Source organism: Solea solea, chromosome 1, assembly GCF_958295425.1.
Source record: "Solea solea chromosome 1, fSolSol10.1, whole genome shotgun sequence".
Classification (NCBI taxonomy): domain Eukaryota; kingdom Metazoa; phylum Chordata; class Actinopteri; order Pleuronectiformes; family Soleidae; genus Solea; species Solea solea.
The window spans coordinates 12,165,480-12,181,653 of NC_081134.1; the positions used below are offsets into that span (position 1 = coordinate 12,165,480).

At 39.6% G+C, this 16,174-nt stretch overlaps 1 protein-coding gene across 5 annotated transcripts in view; it reads left to right on the top strand.

Annotated features, from left to right (window-relative positions):
- The first annotated feature begins 784 nt into the window (after positions 1–784).
- tnn (tenascin N) overlaps positions 785–16,174 on the top strand; it is a 31,691-nt gene continuing 16,301 nt past the window's right edge. For 2 of the 5 annotated variants that reach the window (XM_058626206.1, XM_058626243.1), the window contains exons 1-8: positions 785–1,015; positions 7,245–7,444; positions 7,554–7,754; positions 7,928–8,302; positions 11,725–11,858; positions 11,957–12,086; positions 14,299–14,481; positions 14,995–15,084. In XM_058626206.1, coding sequence (XP_058482189.1) covers positions 7,255–7,444; positions 7,554–7,754; positions 7,928–8,302; positions 11,725–11,858; positions 11,957–12,086; positions 14,299–14,481; positions 14,995–15,084 — 1,303 coding nt within the window. In that variant the 5' untranslated portion in view covers positions 785–1,015; positions 7,245–7,254. Of the gene's footprint in view, positions 1,016–6,811; positions 7,160–7,244; positions 7,445–7,553; positions 7,755–7,927; positions 8,303–11,724; positions 11,859–11,956; positions 12,087–14,298; positions 14,482–14,994; positions 15,085–16,174 lie in introns of those variants that run through there. The other 3 variants (XM_058626236.1, XM_058626227.1, XM_058626215.1) reach the window with 3 other exon arrangements.

Consider the following 16,174-nt stretch of genomic DNA (forward strand, 5'->3'; position numbering starts at 1 on the left):
TCTCCAAACATCCACACCTGCCCTCCCAGCTTTAGCTCCAGTTTCCCTTCTGCAATCCCAATGTCTTCCCACAGAAATCTGAAACCTCGCTTACATATATATTTAGTGACAAACAGCCACTGTGACACCAGGTCTCTGGCGGTGGTTCAGGTTGGTGTTATATTTTCTGCCACAGATCATATTCATGCGTCTGAATTATTTCCGGACTGTGTTTCACAGTAAATACTTGAAAAAATAAAACAACATAACAAAACTGCCAATCATACAGCCAACAATATATCAGGAATCATGATTATTTTCACTATTTCTTACATAAATATTCCCAAATGAGGATTTGTTGCAGTACATTTCCCCAGCTCATTTGTCTCCATGTCTAACTTGATATTTGTCCCACTGCTGTGTTTGTTTCATTTTTATTCAAATGCTTCTTTTTTTTTCTAAAGTAGTCTTCTGTGAACAATTTGCCTATAAAATGTGTTTTGCCAAGGATTACCTGTCCCTGGTGGTTCCCTCTAAGCCTCAAGGTTTTCCTTGGCTTTAAACTCCCCCCATTATACAGCTACTGTGTTTTTAGACCCTGCTTCTTCTGCTGAAGAGATTAAATCCAACCTTCTCAGCTACCGTAATGAAACACACCCAGGCAGGAAACAAGCAATTATTTAAAAGTGAATAATGTTTTGGCCCAAATGAAGAAACAAGTTTCAGGCTGTGGTTTAGGTCGAGTGTGACTACACTCATTATCTTTCATCCCAGTCCCTTCTATCCTTGACTTGAGGAGAGGATGAGAGGAAAGGAGACACTCCCAAGCTAACTGCCCATTGGCCCACAGGCATTTGGGAGAGATTTTAGCAATTGAAGAGGAAGGGGGTAGAGCAAAAGTCAGTGGCAGTGTGGAGGTCTTTGAGTCACCGGGCCCAGTCTGTCAACAGGTGGCAGAGGGAGAGTGACGCTCATTTCTTCACAAGAAAGAGAGGAAAAAGGTAGAGGAGGAGAAAACTTGAGAAAACCCTCAAGGGTAAGGGATCTTATAATTCCACAATTTGTTCAGTTATTTATAAATTTGACTTTATTCATTTTCAATTGAAAATTTTAATTTGACAAAATAACATTGTCATCCAATGACCCTGTACTTATTTTTTAATTTTACTAATTAATTAATTAGTGTTTATATATATATATATATATATATATATATATATATATATATATATATATATATGTACAAATTCAAGAAACCAATGATGTTTGCTTTCCTTGCTTCTTTTACTGAGCCCACATCCAAAGCCTTTTACTATGACAAGTGTCTCACGACTGAAATGGTAGTTATATTAGTTTTAGTTTGCATGGCAGCAATTTGTCTGTAGGGAGGTTGTGGAAATCTTGGTCAATGACAAATATGTGATTTGGCTGAATACAATTGTTTTATTCAGTGTTTTTTTTGCTTCACCTATGTCTACAGTAATTTACTATAGTATATTGACCACTTTATCACTGGTGTAGCCATTCTGCTTACATGGTTGAACATGTTGTGCATTGAAATTCAGATCCACATGCTCCTCTCCATACCTTGTTTGTTAACCAATGTTTATTTGAGTTTATGTTGTGAATTACAGTTGCCTTTCTGTAATTCCAAAACCAGTTTGTCCGTTCTTCTCTGACCTCTGGCATCAACAAGGAATTTTCCTCCCGCTGTATATCTTCGAGAGTGGATGATTGTTTGTCTCTGTATGTGGCTCTGTGATGGACTGGCAAACTGTCCAGGGTGTCATCCTATGTCAGCTGAGATTGACACAACACCCCTATGACCCTCATGTGGAGGATAAAGCAGTAGAAAATAGATGGATGGATGGATGTATATCTTCTTTTCTGGAACATTCTGTAAACCCTAGAGATGAATGGACTTAAATCACCTTTCGTCCCTTTTTTTAAACACTCGGTTTGAACTTCAGCAGGTCGCCTTGACCCTGTTTACGTGCCAGAATGTGTCAAGTGGCTGCCATGTGATCGGCTGACAAAATATTATATTAACATTGTGGCCGGTGGCAGCTGGTGATTAAAAAATCGAAAGCAAAAAAAACAGCTGCTGCGATCGATTACAGATCAGACATGACGCTGTGTTCGGAGCTGACAGAGAGAGTGTCTACTGATGCTGTCATATCTGCAGCTGCGCACAAGAGCAAGTAACATGTTTACATCTGGTTATCTGGGCCAGTCCGCTCAGCTGTGTGGGCGGTCTTTGCGCGATGAATTGTGCGCCCAGAGTTTTCCTTTCTGTCGTATTGTAAGGGCGTTCCTGTGTGCGATGCGTCACTAAAGCGAGAGTCTACGGTAAAGATGTGTGCGCCCCCAAAGGAACCGGAAATACGTCACTTGACCGTTGACTCGCTGTAAACGAGTGAGATAACGTTTAGTCACATGTGTAACTTGTTTATTTAAATTTTCCACATTTTTATAAATTATTTTAGATGATTCCTATCTTCTTCTTCTTCATGTGGCCTATATTGTTTGCGAAAGTTCGCATCAAGGTCCAGTCACCGACAGCTACTGCTTAAGTCGCCTATATGGCTTATTTCTTAGTGTGTTGCTATGAACAGCAGTGAACCGTAACATAAAATAACACAAATATTTTGCACCTGTAACACGTGACAGTGTCTTAAAAGTTTCATTCGTTATTTATTATTCATTTGTGTATCCAGTTTAATACCACACTGTTGTGTAGATACTCTGTCAATAAAGATGCCAGCACAAATTCCCCTCTGTGATAATGTAACATAAATATTTACATGAGCCAGGGTCATAGATATTCTCACGTGGGCTGTCAGTCCACAAGATTTACATCTAATGCTACTGTGCTTACCGAGGCAATGCACAGAGTGCCTCACCAAATGAGCAACAGATGTGGGCCCTCAGCCATGCAAGATGATAGAGGAAGACACAGAAGGGGGGAAGGATCATAAGTAGCTGGGTTATTAGAAAAAGTATCATGATTGTAAAATATGGCTACTTTCACTTTTCAGCTTAAATCATTTGTATTATTTAAAATAAAATATAATATAATAATTACTAATAATTATCTTGAACGTGGGTGGATTTGTGTATTACTATGCGTTGTACTCTTTTTCATTCTTTTTGGTATGGGTCATATTTTTATCTGATAGCCCCACAGAGGATAAAGAGGCCTCTACGGTTCTGATGGAGCCAAGTCCTTATCGAGGTTTCCTTGTGGTCTGTGCGGCAGCAGGAGGCAGACCGACTCATGAAGATATGAGCTCTGCTCTCAGCCCATAATTGCTTTCAGCTTCGTCTTATTCTTGGTTTCCCTGTTCTGTCTGCAAGCTGCTGCAAGGGGAAGACAAAGATGAGAGGAAATGGATGCACATAAACAGCGCAAGTTTGCAAGCCCACATAAAGGCATGACCTTCCCATTCCTCTTTCTTAAACTCTTTTTTTTCTTCTCATCCGCGGGCTTGTTTAGTCCTATGGGATTTTAGTCCGGAGTTTAAACCCGGTGAAACAGTCAGTCTTTTGTCTGAGGGTTTAATGGCTCTTTAGAGAGCATGGTGCAAAAGTACACTTATTCCACTGCCTCGCACTGTCTGTATGTGTACACACTATATGGGGACCTTTTTAAAGTTGTTTGTCTTAGTTCTTGAAGTGTATCCTCCCCTCCATTTCTTTCTTTCCCAGTTTTGGAGACTTTTACAAACGCACACACACACACACAGACAGACAGACTGACAGACAGACACTCCTACACAGATTTTCAAGAACAGACAGTATTGTCTCATTGTGATTAAAATGCCATCGTTACCTTTGCAGGCAGGCCCGTTTGTCCCTGAAAGCTATAAATGACAGGTTTCATGCACATACTTAACACACATGGGCACAGGCTCACCGTCTTTTCTTTCACCTTATAAAAGAGTGAACACACATCAGGTAGTCAACAAATATTTTACAGGCCCGTTGACATAGCACTGCTTTGACATAGATAGGTTATTGTCAGGGAGGAATTTTCAACTGTGTTTATGGACATGTTGAATTCTACTTCAGCGTTGGCTTGAACACCAGGTTGAAATGCTATCTCAATGATCCAGCAGATGAAAGCCATTGTGTTCTTTTTTCTTTTTCTCCTTTCCTTTTCTTGCAGTCTCATGCATGTTGACTTGAATGACGTGCAATAACTACAACCTATACATTATGAATGTGTCGCACATTGATGCCAAAACAGGGTTTGTAATCTTTGTGTTACGAGTCCCTGGAGAAAATCCAGTAAGCCTTCTTTATTTTTTTTCCTGTCTGCTTGTAAATCCCACCTTCCTGTCTGACTGTCATTTACCCTTCCACTGATCTATTATACTGATTCATTCATCCACTAATCCACCCTATATTGGTTGATTCATCCTTCCATCATCCACTCAGCAATCTACAACTGTATATATTTACCAGTAGTACAAATACTTTGTTACTGTAATTAAGTACAAAATTCACATATCTGTACTTTACTTTGTTATTTATATTTCTAGCAACCTTTACTTTTACTCCACTACATTTCTTAAATAAATTGTGTAGTTTTACTCCAATATGTTTCCTCTAACTATCTTTGTTACTCATCACAACCAAATACAATCAGAAGAAGAAGCGTCTATATAATGGTCTATATAATATAGAGAGCTTTTCTAGTCCTGATGAGCTGCTTTACACAGTTTTGCCATTCACATGCTTCAACATGGGGTTAAGTGTCTTGCTAACGGACACACATAGACTAGCAGGGCCAGAAATTTAACCCACAACCTTCCAGTTGAAAGACAACTCGCCCTACCACTGATCCACCATGACTTAATCCTTACTCCTCTCTTTTTTAATACTTTTACTTCTAAGTACATTTTATATCAGAAAATTACTTTTGATACAGTAAATGTCATATACTTTAAGACCTTTACTTAAGTAATATTATAAAAAAGTGACTTCACCTTCCACCTAAGTAATTTCCTGGTAAGATACGTACTTTTAGTATCACCTTTTCGGTACTTTATACAAGAGTGATATTTACACACACGCACACATGTGTATCCATCCATTCATCCAGTCTCTGAAACAATAGTTTTTCAACTGTGTCTGCACCATTTCCCTCTTAATTCCCAATTTCCTCGCCCTATGAATCTTTCATCCATCTCCTTTACAAACACTGATGCATTCTCAGCATACAGCTGCAGTCTGTGGCTTGGAAGGTCACAGTGCTGTCCCCTCCAACAGTAATAAGAAAGGGGCCAAAAAAGTGTCAAGCATCAAATAAAATCCTGACAAGGCGCTATAAACATTATTACCAAGCATCTCCTCACGCAAGTGCAGTTCAGTTCCACATAGATATTCAGCCTGCTATCTATCTATATAATGTGTCTAAACGCTATTCACAAACACTCTCCATCATTTCCTCTCGTCAACTTCACTGTCTTTCACTTCATCTATCTCTTTCACTCTCATCTATATTTTGCCTTATTTCCCATGCATCTCTCGTCATTTTCCTCTTAATGTCTCTTTCACTCTAGTTTGCCCTCCCAAATCTTGGCCACTGATAAAACACCCACTGAAGTCAAATTTTGGCCACCACATGGGCTGACAACAGCAATTTCTCAATGATGTCGTCATGGCTCATATTTTTTTTGTACAGACATCCGTCTCTCTAACCGCAAGCTATTGACCAGTAGCAATAAAACGACGGATAAAATAACCAAATAAAATCAATCATACTGAGTTTGTACTGGAGAGAGACAGGTCATGGCCAACACTTGTCTGTTTGTTTTCTTTGAAACGGACTGGAGCATTTTTGAGCAGAGCTACTTGAGTTACGTCCTGTTTAAATGATCAAGTGTCACCTATAACCCAAAGTCCTTTTTAAATAAATTGTGTCCCACTGCGAAAGGAGCTTTCCACACGAGCTATTTAAAGTACAAGTCAAATGGTCTTGGGATCCCTGCTGAGAATCTCTGTTAATCTGATGATGGTTTCAACACAGTAGCTGGACAATTGACTGATGTAAATATCTGATATTTAGCCAATCACATGTCAGCAACTGGATGTATTTAGTCATGTAGACATAGTCAAGACAAGTGGCTGAAGTTCAAAACGTAGCATTAGGAACAAAGGTGATTTATGTGACATTGAATGCATCATGGTTGTTGGTCTGAGTATTTAAGCAACTGATCACTGGGCTGTTCACCATGGGTTTTGCAGAGACTGATCTGAAAACAAAAACATTATTAAGAGCCTTGTGTACCTGATTACCTGTGTATTAGGGGTATCAGATGTTTTTTTTTCTGCTGCTTCTGCTTTTCCACCAGAAATTTAAAGTCTATAAAAAGCCTACTGAAGCTGGCATGCTATTTTGAAAGCATATCATTTGACTTTATGGCTTTTGAAGTTTACATGACATCACTGTCAATTAAACAGAATGACATCATCAGTCTGCTCCAATCTCTGGAGGAGTTGACTGAGCACAACTTATGGTTTAGAGCAAAAGGGAACACACACACACTTGTGCAAACACAACACGGAGGGTGTCCCATTGAAAGTAATGTAATCTTTCATAATGTAACTAATCCAGACTCTATTCTTTTCCCTCAGCTCTCTATAAAACTTTAACTGGACAGTACAAACTGTTAAATGTTAAAAAGAAAATGCCATTTTTTTCTCTTGGCTTCTCCCCCTCTAGGGGTCGCCACAGCATGATCCGCATACTTGGTTTGGCAGAGATTTTTATGCCAGGTGGCCTTCCTGGCGCGACCCTCCCACTTATCTGGGCATGAGACCGGCACAAGGAGTACACCGGATGTGGCTCCTCTGTGTGGCTGGGGTCAATTTTGGGTTCCCAAGTGACAGTGAGCAATGGGGATTGGGTACCTTGCTCCGCAGTATCCCAGGGGTACCCCAGCCCTTGACCTGGCAGGCACTTGAACCGACAACCCTTCAGTCACAAGTCGAGTTCCCTTTCCACTCGGCTATGAGCTTCCCATTTCAAAAATGCAAACACTTGCACTTTACAAACAGATGGAATATATATTTCAGCTCCATAGTGGTCTCATCTGTGTCAGAATCTTGAAAGTGGATTGGATTTACTTTGCAGCCATCAGACTGTTTTTACTGGTGTCTTCGCATGAGTAAGGTAAAAATCAACAGTCCCTGCTTTTAGGGGAACTATACTGAGGTCATCGGTACACTTGCTGTTTCACTCACCCGTTCTTCTGTAGTCCTACAGCCATGACCACTAGACTCCTTTGGAGGGCCCTGTGCCTGTTGGCGCTACACTGCACCATCTCACTCTTCAGCTACGCCGACAACCTCCCACAACCCTCAGAGCAGGGAGTCACCTTCAGCCATGTCTATAAAATTGACATCCCTGGGAGTTCTAGCTGTAAAGTGGAACAACTGCCAACCCAGGATGACACAGGTTATTACAGTAAAGTAGTGGAAAACCTTCTACTTTTAAACTGGACATTCATATTGTACCTAAATCTGTGGCTAATTACTTTGGTGCTGACCCTTGTCCTATGTTTCAGGTCTACAGACAGATCCCAGTGCAAAAGGAGAGAATGATATCGTCTTCAGACACAACATCAGGCTACAGACACCGAAGTGTGACTGTGCGGAGTCTGAAAGCTTCCTGTCTTTGTTGTACAGAGTCAATGGGCTGGAGGAAGAAGTTACATACCTAAAGACCCAGTGTGCTCAGGGCTTGTGTGGAAAAAGTTGTGCTGCAGGTAAGCTGAGACACAAACACTGACACGGGAAGTCAGTCAGACTCAAAAGTGATAGTGATATTTGGTAGCATGATTTAGGAGGAATTTAATCAATACTATCAACTGCAACCAATACCCCCAGGAACATGTAGTTCTGTCAGGCAAACGGTATTAACATTTCACCCTTTCCCTAGGTGCGGACACAAGCTGCAGTGGTCATGGCATCTACCAACACGACACCTGCAGTTGCCTCTGTTATCCAGGATGGGAGGGCCCCGATTGCTCGGTGTCCTCCTGTCCAGATGAGTGCAATGACAACGGCCGATGTGTGGCCGGGAAGTGTGTGTGTCACCAAGGCTACGCGGGAGACGACTGCAGCCAGATCACGTGTCCAGACAATTGCAATGACAAGGGTCACTGCGTGGATGGAAAATGTGTGTGTTTCCCACACTTCACTGGTGAGGACTGCAGCATACCCAAGTGTCCCAACGACTGCATCGGTAACGGCCAGTGTGTTAATGGCCAGTGCATCTGTGATGAAGGCTTTTATGGAGAGGACTGTTCATTGGGTAAGCTATTTCAATTCTGAATAATAAAAAAAGTACCTTTTCTTTAAGAGTCCCTGTGTTGGAGAACGTATAAAGCCTTTAGTTAGCATCAAAATGCAAAATATGTTTAGTTTGTCCATTGTGGGCTATTGTTAAAAACATTGTGGTCAGAAGATGTCATACAATCAGATGATTGTATACTCACAAAAACACAAAATATTAGTGTTTCAGTTTCTGTCAAATATTTTACACACTAGACATTTAAGAAGTTAATAAACAGTGATCCATTTTGTTAAATGTATTAGAGTATTATATATTGTGTACAAGTACTAGAAATGTGTGAATTAAAAACTTATAAACATACTACATATTGCACAGTGGTTAAAACAAATGTTGCACAGTGAGTATTTAATGTGGCATGTATCAGAAGCTTGATGATATAAAGCATTCTTACATGGCGAGCTGCATATGTATATATATATATATATACACAATGGTTAGTTCTCAAGTGTGTAGGTGATCTTTTTTACCGTACAGTTTAATTATACCAGACTTGTATTGTATTGAATTATGTTCAACATGAAACTCCAGATTTACATATAACCTTTTCATGCAGTGGCCTTTATGGCTCTGCGCTCTTTGAATCACAGATTCTAGAAGAAGTCCCTGTACCATTAAGAATAGAACATTTACCACTATGACCCAAATTAATTTCTTTCTCATCTGTTTGATTTAGGTTTCAATGTTTCAGACTCAAACAGCTTTTGAATGATGAGTAATATCTAGCCAAATCCACACAGAGCAACATGGTTAGCTTTTTTTAAAGTGGACGTTGGCTTAAATGTCTCATGAAAACAACCTGGCAAAATACTTGGCAGCTTTACAAATAGAAAAAGAGAGAGAGAGAAAGGGTTAAGTGATTTGGTACCATTTTAGCTCACTGAATAGGGTTAGTTTTCTTCTCAACCACAGTTACCTTCCTTTGTTATCTGGCTTTTGCTGTTGGTTTTTCTCTTCTGCAGGAATATGATTATACTGAGGAGTAGGTCTTAGTGAGGCTTAGCTGCTAAACTCATTTCTTACAATTTGAAATAAAGCTTTAGTTCAGTTTATTAGTAATGGTTATTATGGTAGCCAAAGTGACCTACTTCTATGGAATTCAAATAATCTCTCAACAGTTATTTCAGATGTAGCAGGTGACGAGGCCCTGTCACTTCTCTGACTTTGTGACCTCTGGTAGCTTTAGCCTCTCGACCACGTTTGACATCAGGCCACGTCATACCACAGAAATAAGAGAACGCCCATCAATCATTTGGGGCTCCATCAAGTTTTAACCTCACAGAGGTATCATCACCTTTCTGTCTAAACGCACGACTTGCCAAGCCATTATCATGCCTCAGGGTAGAAAATTGCATTTTATAGACATTTAAGACGAGGAGCTGAAAGGTGAGCAGCAGCAGTTTATGACTATGATAGTATTTAAAGTACTCTAGAGGATTTGGTGCAAATGAAGGACAGATCATTTTGCTACAAGAGAAGATGCCTATAGTCTCCTTTAAATTGCAATGTTTGTCTGTTCCTGTCTGTGGCATTTTTTTTCTCCTTTTATTTACCAGGAAGAAGACCAATAGCCTTTCAAGTGAACATTTTAGAAAGTAGAATAGGCCATAAATGGTCTCACAATAGCAGGTCAAACCGTTGAGGGTATTTTATTTTCTCCAAGCTGCAGTTTTACTCTGCAGAGGCAGCAAATGAGCTTCATGTGTAGGTGCTGTTGAATGGAGGCCAACATTAACACTGGCAGCAGAGGTTAAGTCAGGGAAGTCGAGGAAAGTGGGAGGTAAGAAAAAAAAAAATCCCTGTGTTGATTCTAGGTGTTAGTAATAGTGGTAATAAGCAGTGGGCGAAGACGAGAACTGAAGCAAAACAGTCAAGACCCTCTTTGTGTTATGTGGCTTCTTGCCATTTCAACACCTGGATGATAGATGTCAGTTTGCTCCCTTGGTGATGACAGCAACATGACACTCAAAGCTTTAGATACACACTGTACGTTTCATTCCAATGCAACTGAGGACGAAGCTTGAGCAGCACTGTCTCATTTCTTTAAAAAAAAGAACATTTGGTCAACAGTAAACAGTATAATGTCTTTTAAGCTTCACAAACACAATTCAGATATTTTGATTTAGCATTTAACAAACTCTCTGACTTTCTCAAACATCGTATCTACTTTTATTTGTCAGCATTATGTTCAACACAATGTACTCTTTGACTTTTGTCTTTGGCCAATTCTTCCAGGTGTAAAAATTGTTGTTTTAGTCACATTTTTCTTCTTCAAAACACATTTCATTCATTTTCAGTCAGAGAGACCACTCAAATCTTTCCACACTTTTTTCCAGTTTTTAAACGTTCATTCATTCATTCCAGCTGTTCTGAAATATAACTCAAGGGTAAAGAGTGTTGATATTCGTGCCTCCAGTAGCATTAACTGATATTTAAAAAAAAGAGTGCAAACATTTGAAGAAAAACACTGCGCTTCCTGTCTTTGCTGTGGTGAATAGTGTCTAAACCTGAGTTTAATTCCGTCCCCCCCGTCCCCCGTTTCACATTTCACCCTGAGGAAATATGTTTACATTTCTGTGAAATGTGGTTTAATTCTGTAAATCCACCACCATTTAGCATTTATTTCAGTCTGTTGCACCCACAGAAAGTTCTTGTTAGTGGAAAGCCTCGCACCCCAACACTGCTGACTTGATGTCTTCTGTTTTTTGGCTGCTGTTCTGTTATTGTACTCTCCTGTAGTTATATACCTTCTTACCCCTTGAATCATTTTTCCACCATCGTCAGTGAAGGACTTTAGTCTTGTGTAACCACTGCAAAGCATTTTCTTTCCCACTTATTGCCATCTCAGGTTAAGCGAGAAACCTCAGCGTTAAACATGGATATTACATTTGCCTGCTTCATGAATTCTCTCCAATGCTGTAAAATGAACAGACAGGTAAAGGAGAAAAGATAGAGCTTCCCAGAAAGTCTGCAAATAGCTAATAGTTCCTCCTCAAACACTCTGGTTGCTTCTTCTAGTTCCCTGCAGTACTTCAAACTGACCCCTTACTGTGATTTATTTTATAATCAATAGATCATGAATCCTGATTAATGCGCAGAAACACAACATCACCATTTTTACCCTGCACACACTTCAAACACTTAAAAAATAACCAGAACTGCACTATTTAATGACTAATGACACAATTGACTGTATATGATTTTCAGTATATATTTATATAGCACATACCTCAAGCTGTAATACACTGAAATAGCTTTTAGAGCCTTTAAATGAAGCTGAAAGAAAGAAAGACGAGTTAAGAATACAAAATAATTAATAAAATGTTATGTTTAAATCTTTATGCAACCCATTTTTAATCTCTTTATCTATTTTTCTCTCCCAGTCTTTGGCCCTCAGGGACTGCGGGTGGTCCAGGTCACTGATGTCTCCCTCCTGGTTGAGTGGAAGTCTGTTCGTGGCGCAGAATATTACGTTCTGACGTATCATCCCAAGGATGACATGAGTGCCTCAGCGCTGGTAACCTTTTTATTTTATTATTAGGTGTCTTGAACAATAGATTGAGCATAGAGCCACCTTTAAAAAAAAAACTAAAACATTATTGCTTTGTCTCCTAGGTTCGGATCCCCAACACAGAGAACTCCCACCTGATCACAGGTCTGACTCCTGGAGTCACCTACATCACCCAGGTGTATGCAGTCATCAAAGAAATCCAAAGTGAAGCAGACAAGATTGAGGCTACCACAGGTGAGCATGTTTTGTTCAGCTGGTTGTTGAGGAGCAATAAAATGCTTAAAACACTTCAGTGTTTAGCAAAAGTTGTCCTAACTATTCTTTCACATGACATGATACGGAATTCTGCTTTCAAAGGCCACAGGCATAATGTGAAGAAGGAGGAAATACAGCTTAATAAGATAAATGACGACGAGCAGAAGAACAAGCGTCGTACCACAGGTTCATACATATGGACCCTTGGTGGAAATTTGATCAATAAACGTATAATGCATCAGTCATTTCAGTAAGCAAACAGGATTCAACACAGCAAACAAAAATAGCAACAATAAAGTGAAGAGAAAAGAAGGAAAAACTAAGAGAAAGGTTACATCAAACATATTAAACCAAGTACAAATATCAATTGTATTAGTTGCCCTTTTGTTGTTTGATTTGCATATGAGTTTCAGCACAGCTGTGCTTAGTTTTGTCAATAAAAGCAGAAAAAAATCTGGCTTTTTACTGCCAATATAACCCAAGTTAGTCAAGCACATTTACATTTAGCGCCTACAACAAGTTCACTCCCACCACCTGACTTCAACTACAACCAGATGAGCTCATTAAAGAAGAGCCTGGTAAAGTAACGCCTGTGAAGATGTCTAATTAAATACCCAGTATGTGCTGTATCTGTACATCTTAGGCTATTTATTTTGGCACCACCACGGTACATTAGCATTGTTCAGTGTGAGGACACCAGTGCTGCTGTGGCTCATAAACAAGACTGTTGCTGGAAAGGAATGACCCTGTATTCACTGCTTGACTTTACAACTCTTCCCAGCTGTTTTCCAACTAAAATGTTTAATCCAGGACCGCACATGGGGCTCGCGACACACTGTTTTTTTTATTTACTGGTGTAAAGTGATCATGTAAATTCACAACGCCTTTGTAAATCAGGTTAATTATGGTCTGTTTTCCATATATAAACAATGATACTTGACACACCACACACACACGTTATAATCTATAATTATGTTATCCCACACTTTCAACTGCAGAACCTTTTTATTTTAAGGCTTCACGAAGCATACGTTTGCTATTACCTCTCGTGAACATAAAGTGTTACGCCCCCTCCCCAGTAAATAATATCGCTTGTTTAAGGTGTATGCATGGATGGATTCAGTATGCTAAATTGCTTGCAGTCACTTGTGTAAATTTGTTTTCCTGTACTTAAGTGTAAAAATATCTTAATGACTTGTCACGCGAAGGCTTTGCTGAGAAGTAACGAACAAGCCCGACGCTCATCGTCACCAAGTGTTTCTTTAAAAAGCCAGTCTGTGAAATTTAAAGGTAATTACAAGGAAATGGCTCCACAGATGTGTTTAATGGAAATCGAAGTTGCTCATAGATGTGGTGGGACACAGATGGGAGGGGAAAGATATTACTAGGCAGGATTGGTGGGCATGAGTGAGACGAGCAGACAGACTGTAATGTGTAGGGTTAGCCATGGAAAACCTCAGAGCATGGTATTCCTGTATATGGGCATGAGGGGAAAAATCCATCATCTGGCTCATAGAGGAGGAGTAGAGAGCATGAGGCAGTCATTTCACTGAGCACATAGTTTTCAACTTCAAACGATGATCTACTTCAAAAGAGGGTTTAAGTGAATGTTTTCCTTTTTCCCTCAGGAAAGCACAATAGCTGGCATTTCCCAAAGAAAAGTGAGCCCTTTTCATTTTGCACCATTTGTCTTCTTATAGTGATTAACATTATTGTCTTTTTTTTACCATACGCTGCAAATCCTGATGGCCCCCTCTTTATCATGCACTGTTAGCTATTAGTTAGTGTGTGAGTGATCATTTAATGATATATAATGATTTGACTGAGCACTACATTGTATATGTTTGCAATATCCTAGATACAGTGTTATCCATGTGCTAGGATAAAAACTCCCAAAATAATTATATCCAACCCTCAAGTGATAGGCAATGAATGGATTGACGGACGTAAGATCATGTTTTGTTAAGGTACTCAACGGCCAAAGGCAAATTCCTGCTTGGACCCTCATCAAGGGAAGGTCACCTCAGTGAGTGGTTGGGATTTGTTTTCTTGCTCATGTGCACATGTGGGAGTAAAGCGAGGCAGACAGTTGTGATTACAGGAGCTTTAATGCAGACTCTCCCTTTTGAGGCTCATGTATATGTAAACCTGGATTCATCTATTATTGGTTCATGTCTTGCTACCTTTCCAGGTGTTTCCTCTATTGATGATGTTCAGGTTCTTGGCCAGACAGAAGTCTCTATCCAGGTGGACTGGAGGAACCCACCAGGAGACGTGGATCACTTCAGGCTCACACACACCGACCCAGAGGGACAGGAGGAGGAGCTGAACGTGCAAAGTAGCCAGGAGGCTCGCACTAAGCACACTTTTGTGGGTAGGTCTTTTGTCAGAGTCAAAAACTATTTGCACTTATTAAGATGTCATTTAAAACGTTGTGTTATTATCCTCAGTTTTAAAAAAAACACAACTTTAAATCAGTACTTCAAAAGATACTAATGTACATTTTAGACACAGGCTTTATACTGTATGAATATATAAATACCTAAAATATTGAAGACTGCATTATACAGTGTATATACAAAATATTGCTTGTATATCTTATCCTTCATCTGAAAAGGTAATACAGAGTCTGCGTTTTTCTGCATACATCCCATCACACTGCTGAACAACTGTGTTTTTGGGCAGTAGAATTCACTTCTTTGGAGACTTATTTTGTGTTTTCAGTCACACTCCATCTTTCTTGCCATAGCAAATGACTTCCTGTGTGCAGTGTGGGAATGTCGCAGTGCTGTGGAGCTTTATCAGCATTGTTTGAACTTATCTGACAGTGGTTAGAATGTAATGTTTTTAAAAGTTCAGAGTTTCATAAATATCTTTTTCTCTGTAGGTCTGTACCCAGGAACAGAATACCTGATCTCAGTGCAGGCCATCAAAGGAACAACAGAGGGGAAACCGTCCTCTGTCACTGGTGCCACAGGTCAGTGTCAACACATTGGGATTTATGTGTTGTGCAAACTAATTTGAATAATTTGTGTTGTTACCATTAAGAACAGAAAGGAGCAGCCTCTGTGCTACAAATGGTTTTGCATCAATGCGAATGACACTTAAAATGAACACTTGAAATGATAGATCAGCCACTTGTGGAAGCAAAACACAGGTTATCCATTTTCCACTTAGTTCTGTATTGGGTGCAACCTCAAAAAACAGCTCTTAGTGTTTGTAGAGCTGTCTATAATTTACTAGTGGTCAGAAGCTAATAGAAAAAAAACATATAATCTGTCACACACATTATTCTGGAACTAGTTTTACCTTTGACAACAGAGTAATGACCACAGCCGGCCAGACGTGCAATTATGGGTTAATAATGGAGGCTTGAATTTGATGATTTTGAATTGATGGCTTTGGAGAACATGGTTACTGAGAGGAAATGTGATAGGAACGGTGTAATGACAATAAATGTTCCCTGACAGTTGAGGTGAGTAGTGATTTACAAACTCTTTCTGGTTGGATTGGATTTTTTTTGGGCTGTCTGTGTTCTGGACTGATTTTAGGAAGTGGGTAGGAATTTGTTTTAAAGAGTCATTTTTACAATTGGTCCTAATATTCAGTTTCTTTATTTAAAATACGGTGATTATTATTTTCATTTATATGTTAAATGGTCTACACTGGCCAGAGAATATTTCCACTTTCTCCCATTATTCTGCTCCTTTGTGCTTTGTTATTAATTGTCATTCATGCATCTTTATTTCTTTTCTTCTCCTATTTGAAAAGCAGTCCTCAGATTGATGGTGCTTCAATACTTAGATCCTTAGGCAGCCAATTTAATGGTTTTGAGTTTTAGTCATTAGTGTTAGGGAGGTGTTGTCAGGACCTAACTGGCTCGAGGGGTCCTGTCATTGCCTCGTTTATTTTTTTTTCTTCTGGTGAGCATGTCCCCTAATTGCAGGTGCTCGTGAATGTGCTAATCTACACTGTGCAGACATTGGCTTGTCTCCACTCCAGTAGCTATAATCCTTCATTTTAGGTCGGTGTAACACGGAAAAGGCTTAGCGCTGTTATAGGATGAT